This window comes from Mirounga leonina, unplaced genomic scaffold (assembly GCF_011800145.1).
Source record: "Mirounga leonina isolate KUSES-001 unplaced genomic scaffold, KU_Mleo_1.0 Mir_126, whole genome shotgun sequence".
NCBI lineage: Eukaryota > Metazoa > Chordata > Mammalia > Carnivora > Phocidae > Mirounga > Mirounga leonina.
Window position 1 is genome coordinate 28,044,178 of NW_023270314.1, and position 7,733 is coordinate 28,051,910.

Consider the following 7,733-nt stretch of genomic DNA (forward strand, 5'->3'; position numbering starts at 1 on the left):
ATTTCAGTACCTGTTCACAGGCCAGGACAAGAACGAAGGTGAAATCCAAATATGGTTTAACCAGTCTTTCCTACTAAGAGGTAAACATTCTTTGACCTCTTTCTCACTTCTCACCTAGTGCCCCAGCCCATGCCCACAAAAATTTCTCCTGTGCAAAACAAATCCACACTAAAGTGACCAGTGTGGCCTGGCTAAGAGTTGGGTGTGAGACCACCATGCTGTAGCACCTCAGAGAGTGTAACTACCTCTCTGTTCTGCATAGAAGGACTGAGACTCCAGATGTTGGGGAATAGCCTCCCTAATCGAAATGAATCTGCCAAAGGATGACAAGAGATTTCTGCAAGGAGAATCTGCAGGTGAAAAGGGCCATCTTCCTAGCAGTTCCCCAGCTTCTTCCCAGAGATGCATCTTACCCTCAGAGTTGTCTCATTCTGAGGACTTCTGCTATCACAACTGGCCCAGATGAGCTCTACCCCATTTTACAACTATAGCCTAAGAACAGCCAAACCTAAACCACTTCCCTGGTTCCCCATAAACAGCTAAAAAAAGGCTGGAATTTTTCTTAATTATAAAACAAGAGAGAGGGACGCCTGAGTGGCTCAGTCGGTTAAGCGACTGCCTTCAGCTCAGGTCATGATCCCAGGGTCCTGGGATCGAGTTCCGCATCCCGCCTGGAGTAGGCCTGGAGCCTACTTCATTAAAAAAAAAAAAAGTACAAATTAGTATCTCAGTTTTTAGGGGAAACTAAGGCTCTCAGAGACTAAAGAAACCCGAAATCACAAACAGCTAGAAAATCATGGAACCAGATTCAAATCCTAATACTAATCCTTCTGATCATAAAACCTATGCTTAAAGTCAAAAGACAAATCATAGACTGGGGGAAAATATCTATAACGCCTATGACAAAGGGTTAAGTTCCTAACAAGCAAGGATACCAACAAAATAGATTTCATAAAGACAAGCAGAAACATAATTTTTTTTTTTAAAGATTTTATTTATTTATTTGACAGAGAGACACAGCGAGAGAGGGAACACAAGCAGGGGGAGTGGGAGAGGGAGAAGCAGGCTTCCCGCTGAGCAGGGAGCCCGATGCGGGACTTGATCCCAGAACCCTGGGATCATGACCTGAGCCGAAGGCAGACGCTTAACAACTGAGCCACCCAGGCACCCCAGAAACATAATTTTTTTTAAAAAAAGGGAGATAATACATTCAGGCATTCACGAAGAAGAAATGCAAGGACCCAAGAAAAAAAATTTTTTTTTTTTAAGATTTTATTTATTTATTCATGAGAGACAGAGAGAAAGAGGCAGAGGGAGAAGCAGGCTCCCAAGGAGCAGGGAGCCCGATGTGGGACTCGATCCCAGGACCCTGGGATCACGACCTGAGCCGAAGGCAGACGCTTAACCATCTGAGCCACCCAGGTGCCCACCCGAGAAAAATTTGAAAAGATGCCGAACTTTACTGTGAGTCAGGGAAAGGCAAATTAAAGTCATCAAATACTATTCCTTACCTATCATCTTGGCAAAAATTTAAGAGTGGTAATGTCCATTCCAGTATAAGGAAAGGGCCAGTTTCTTACATTGCTGGTGGAAGTGTAAATTGCTATAATCTTTTCCAGAAGTAACCTGATACAGTATCAATGAAAATTTAAAATATACATTCTGGGGGGGTGCCTGGATGGCTCAGTCGGTTAAGCATCTGACCGGCTCAGGTCATGATCTCAGGGTCCTGGGATTGAGCCCCAAGTCAGCACTCAGCAGGGAGTCTGCTTGTCCCTCTGCCTCTCCCCCTGCTCATGCTCTCTCTCTCTCAAATGAATAAATAAAACTTTAAAAATAAAAATAAAATAAAATACACATTATGCTTATTGGAATCTAGCATCAAAAAAACAAAAAGCACTGATACACACATTTAAAGATATTTATTGTAGCATTGCTCCGTTGAAACAACAGAAACTGCTCATCGATAGTTCCTATTTGAATAAATTAACATATAGCTATATTTTTGTATCAAAAGCTCATAACAAAATTTGAGAACAGTACAATAATTTTCCAAATCAAGTAAAGCCCTTAATCATTCTTTTGTCTCTTTTTCCTTATAGACTATTTTTAATATATTTACATTTTGCAGAAATAGTACTACATATCATGTTAATAAGTTACTAATCAATAGCCTATGAAAATGCCTCATTAAAATTCCATGTGATAATCTGACAAATTGTGTTTTTCAGAAGAAGCGTATATCAATTTTTGGCAACTTTAAAAAGACGTAAAAGTTAATTTGGTCTTAAAATCATGGTATAAAAATTCATTGGCAAAATTTTTTTTATTTTTTTAATACATGAATACAAAGAAAAAAATCTACAAATTTCGTTCTTCTCCATTGATAAGACCATATTTTGTTTTAATCTGCAAGGAATACTAGCCAAAATAATTCTTCTTTTTAAAAATATATATATACCACTCAGAGTTAATTTCCAGGAAAAAAAAAAAAAAAAAAAGCTTGAGGGATGTACACAAACACAAAAGAAGAGCAAGAAAGCTAGAGTAAAGGTATATAATTTTAACATCATGTTTCTGTTCTCCAGTGTCCCTGTGTATCCTAGGCTGTTTCTTCCGCACTTGGCTGGTTACATAGGAACTAAATAAGACCCTGTTGAGATGCTCAAGCTGCTGGTTCCCTAGAGTTTCCCCAAAGTTCTCATAAAGGCACATGAGATATAAAATCGTGAATTTTCCCATGAGTCCCCATAAAACAATGTCATCTGTCCTTTCGCCAATGTTTCAGCGCACTCTATACTTCTTTTTTTTTTTTTAAGATTTTATTTATTTATTTGACAGAGAGAGGGAATACAAGCAGGGGGAGTGGCTTGAGGGAGAAGCAGGCTTCCCAGCCAGCAGGGAGCCAGATGCAGGGCTGGATCCCAGGACCCTGGGACCATGACCTGAGCCAAAGGCAGAAGCCCAATGTCTGAGCCACCCAGGTACCCCGCACTCTATACTTCTTATGACACTTAGTTCAAAACACTGAAGGAGGTGAACTTTGATATCTGTGTATGTTATATCCCCCACCAGACTGTAAGCTCCTAGGCAGCAGAGTATATAGTTCAGAGTCATACCCCAAGTTTTGGGGACACCTGAGAATTCAGCCAGTCCAACCACCCATGTAAAATCTGAGGGCTCTCTACAATACTTCATCAAGCAGAAGAGTTTGTGATGGGGGTACTACCCCCCCCCCCAGCAGCTTGTTCCTTCTTGGGAAAAGTGTAGCTCCTAGTAAAGCTCTCCTATAAATGGAATCAAGATATTTTTCTGAAATTTTAAAATTTAACCCCTCTCTTATCCCTCCTGTCACAGGACAGATTGTGAAATAGTAGAACCTTCATATTTTTCCTTCAATCTCCTAACTCAGTGCTTTGCACACAGAAAGAAAGAAAGAAAGAAAGAAAGAAAGAAAGAAAGAAAGAAAGAAAGAAAGAAAGAAAGAAAAAGAAAGAGGAAGGGAAGGGAAGGGAAGGAAAGGAAAGGGAAAGAAAGGAAAGGAGTGAAATGAAATTGATAAACAACCTTCCTCCATCACTCATCAACGTAACAGGGTAGGGCATGGTAGTATATTCTCTAAAAGATATTTTATTGGTTTTATAATATGCCTTTCATTTCACTATCTGATTTTAAGAAGAAATTGTCAGGAATACAATAATGAGAATTCAGAAATTTGCAACATAAATACATTCTTCTACCACAAAAGCTTTCTTACCCCTGTAAGTTGTTCTCATCCCCACTGCAAACAGTCAAGTTTCTTTAACGCTATTGGGATGACCCAAGTGGGCAAAGCCGGGCTGGGACAAGCTGCTTGGTTCTGCCAGAAAGAGTCCATCCCCAAGGGGAAATTTCTTCTCACCTCCAGGATCCCCTGGGCTTTCTGGGCTGACTCAGGACTTCATATGCAGCCTGAATCTCCAGGAAACGCCTCTGAGCCTCCTCGGTTCGGTGCCGGTTGTGGTCAGGGTGCCAGATCTTCACTAGCTGCCGGTATCTTTGATGTATTTCTTCATTTGTTGCCCCCTCTGAGAGACTCAAAACCTTAGGGAAACAGAAGCTGACAAATTAGAATTCCGTAAATTTCAGAGCACCTGGGCCTCTCCTGCTTGCTTGCTAAAGGAGGCTGTGCTATCCCTGGAGTTGGCTTCTACTTGTCTGAGAGAAAGACCAAGAGCCTCAGATTAGAATCCAGCCTTTGGAAACATGGGCTAGCCTGGATCTCATGGCAAGAACGAAGATTTGCCTTGAATCACAGCTGCCCATTTTCTAACCTGGGACTTCACATCCCTGACAAGATCTCTTCCTTGCAAGAGAAATAAGTACATATTATCCACCAAAGACATGTACAAGAATGTTCATAGCAACTTGATCAGAATGGTCCCAAACTGGAACTAACCCAAATGTTCATTAACAGTAGAGTGGATAGATAATGTGTAGTATATTCATACAATGGGATACTATACAACAATGGAAACAATTTATATTTGTAACAGTATTTATTCATACTGCATGCAACAGTATGAATAAATCTCACAAACATAATGTTGAATGAAAGAAGTCGGACAGGGTGCCTGGGTGGCTCAGTCATTAAGCATCTGCCTTCGGCTCAGGTCATGATCCCAGGGTCCTGGGATCGAGCCCCGTATTGGACTCCCTGCTCGGCAGGAGGCCTGCTTCTCCCTCTCCCACTCCCCCTGCTTGTATTCCCTCTCTCGCTGCATCTCTCTCTGTCAAATAAATAAATAAAATCTTTTTTAAAAATTAAATAAATAAATATAAAGAAAGAAGTCGGACATGGGGTGTCTAGCTGGCTCAGTCGGTAGAGCATGTGACTCTTGATCTCAGGGTTGTGAGTTCAAGTCCCATGTTAGGAATGGAGACTACTTTTTTTTTTTTGAAAGATTTTATTTATTTATTTGACAGAGAGAGGCACAGCGAGAGAGGGAACACAAGCAGGGGGAGTGGGAGAGGGAGAAGCAGGCTTCCCGCCAAGCAGGGAGCCCAACCTGGGGCTCGATCCCAGGACCCTGAGATCATGAACTGAGCCGAAGGCAGACGCCCAATGACTGAGCCACCCAGGCGCCCTGACGAATGGAGACTACCTTTAAAAGATAAACATAAATAAAATATAAAATATAAATAAAATATAAATAAATTAAATTTTAAAAGAAAGAAGTCAGACATAAAAGAGTACATACTGAATGATTCCATTTATCTGAAGTTCAAGAATGGGCAAAACTAATCTATGGTAACAGAAGTCAGAATAGAGGGATGCAAGGGAACCTTCTTAGTGCTGGATATATCCTATACTTTGATTTGAGTGGTCGTTACATAGATGTATACATAAAACTTATATACTTTATATGTATCTCAATAAAAAGTAAACAACATATATGTATCCTTTTCCCACTCACTATTAGAGCCTCTGTACCTTCACCCATTGCACACAGAAGCCCAAAGAAATCAGGACACTCTTCTAGGGCCCGGCCCAGCAAACATGAAAACAGTACTTCCACGGAAGGGGGCATCATTTCCAATAAAGCTTAGCTTAACTCCCAGAGCTGTCCCAGCCAGGAATGAGAGAGAACAAAGCCTTACCTGGTAAGCCAGCTGACGCTTCTCTTCCTGAAAACTGCTAACAAACTCATAGAGCTTCTCCCACTCCTGGAAGTAGCCGCTGCTGAAGCCAGGATCCCCCACCAGCAGCCTCCAGACCCGGTAAGGCAGAAGGAGGACAGACTCCGTGAGGGGGCCAAGGAGGGGGAAGAAGCTGAACCAACTCAGGAAGGAGCCAAGGGTTTCTGCCACATAGCTGAGGGTGGCTGCTGTGTTGCAAAAGGCGCTGTAGGCTAGTGGGCCTGTGAAAGCCAGGTAAGCCAAGCCCAGACGATAGAGCCGAACACTAAGCGTCTCTGACCCAACTGAAGCTTTATAGCGGCGATGCTTCTGGGCTGTAATGCTGGCAGCCAAGCTAATGGGCAGGATGGCTATGGGGCGGCCATAGAAGAGAGGGGAAGTAAGAAATGCTGCCCCTAGAGTATTCTTAAAGTCTGAGGTCTGGTTGCCAACAGCAGCCACCAGCAAGACCCCTAAGCCAACTGCCAGTGGGAGGCCCACAATATAGAAGTTGGCCATGAAAGAAAGGCTAATGAGAGCCACCAGGCCAAAATAGATGCCCACTATCATCTGGGCGACAAAGCGAATAAGACTCAGAGGGGGTGTCCTCCCTCCGGAGCTCTGCCTCTGCCGCTCGGTTCTGTTGGCCTGAGCTACAAAGCTTGGGAGCTTCCAGAATTCCCAGAGCCAGCCGAGCCCACCCCCTCCCAGGGTAAGCATCCAGAGCAGTGCATGACTGTCCCGCCCAAGGTATAGGTGGTGGAGCCCAGCAGGACCCCCTACAGCCCAGAGGGCATAGGTCACCAAGAGGCCCTTGGCCATCCTCTAAGGAAAGGGTGTCAGATCAAGTTCAGTGGCACCTGACATTGCCCAGAATGCAGAAATCTGGGGTCATCTGTGAGAATCATGGCTGTTATGGTCCCAGAGTTATCCTTAGGCCCTAAGAGATGGAAAAAAGCAGTGGTAAGACTATATCCAGGTCCCAACCCAGCAAACCATTTCTCCTTCCAACAATAATCAAGTGCAGATCTTCCTGAGTGTCCCTGAAATGCAGATTCTCCCATACCCTTTGATCTGGCACCTCATTTCTGTTTTTTTTACAAGCATAGCCACTCCATATTTAGGAGAGAAAAATGTTTTTAAATACTTTCAGTTGATGTAGAACTCAGCAGACGGACAGAAAAGCAGCAGCTTAAGTTTCAGACCACTGATTCCTGGAATGACTTAGGGGGGGAGTGGAGCGAACAGGAGTGAATAGAATGCCCTTCTAAAGTTTCTACACATTTTGAAAGTCCCCTGCCCCTCCCAACGCTCCTCAAGTTCACCCTATGGCTGCCCTCAGACACATGGCCAAGGTTTCAGCCCCTCTCCAGCCTTCCCATCTCTCCAAACCACGCAATCTTCCCACAAGTCACACTTGAAAGAGGGTCCTGAGGTCCCTCCACTTAAACAGCTCTGGAAAACTAACATTTTGACCTAGACCCTGGCACCCCGCAAAGGCGGACTTGGAGTCTCTACAAAGAGGCCTGATGAACACCCAGAACACCAAACCAGATGCCAACGTGTGCCTGCCAGTGTCTCCCCGCTACGTAGAGTGGGCCTCAAGACCACCAGCCAGTTACCCGCTAGTCCCAGGGTGGGCGGCCGTACCTGGGTACTCCGGCTCCCAGACCCCGTCAGACCAGTCATTTCCTTTGACTAGAAAGTCAAAATGGCCCCTCTCACTCCGCTCCCACTTGCATCCAAATGGACTTTGTCTTTCTGTGTTTGCTGTGTCACGGAAGTGGGGCCGTCCGGATCAGGCCCCTCCCTAAGCACCCCCCGCCCCTCCCCGGCCTCTTCGGGATCACCTTTCAGCCTCGGGCTCCTCTCGCCCGCCCTTTCGGTAAAACTCGGTGTAAGGCTTTCAGGGCGCATCCAGCCTCCCCGGGCTCAAAGGGGAGGGCGCAGCGCCCCACTCCGGGCCCAGTTTGCCTGCACCGCGGCACCGCCGCCACCAGGTGGCGCTGCCGCTTACGGAAGGGCGTGGCCGGGCGGGTCTCCAGACTCACCTTGTCCAGTTGCCGGGGCAGAGT

The 7,733-nt window shown here is 44.9% G+C and overlaps 1 protein-coding gene across 1 annotated transcript; it reads right to left on the reverse strand.

Moving 5' to 3' along the window:
- Window positions 1-3,481: 3,481 nt before the first annotated feature.
- Window positions 3,482-7,394, reverse strand: DNAJC22 (DnaJ heat shock protein family (Hsp40) member C22). The gene is made up of 3 exons (XM_035002037.1): window positions 7,309-7,394; window positions 5,641-6,598; window positions 3,482-4,083 (listed from the first exon to the last, which is right to left on the reverse strand). Exons 2-3 carry the CDS (start codon window positions 6,478-6,480, stop codon window positions 3,898-3,900), a joined length of 1,026 nt encoding a protein of 341 aa, XP_034857928.1. The 5' UTR covers window positions 6,481-6,598; window positions 7,309-7,394; the 3' UTR covers window positions 3,482-3,897.
- Window positions 7,395-7,733: the final 339 nt, after the last annotated feature.

What these genes read in the sequence shown, in the direction of transcription:
- DNAJC22 (XM_035002037.1), bottom strand. Translation starts at nt 6,480, where the DNA reads ATGGCCAAGGGCCTCTTGGTGACCTATGCCCTCTGGGCTGTAGGGGGT. An exon ending in AGCGTCAGCTGGCTTACCAG is followed by an intron (nt 4,084 to 5,640) that starts GTAAGGCTTTGT and finishes TGTTTCCCTAAG; the next exon opens with GTTTTGAGTCTCTCAGAGGG.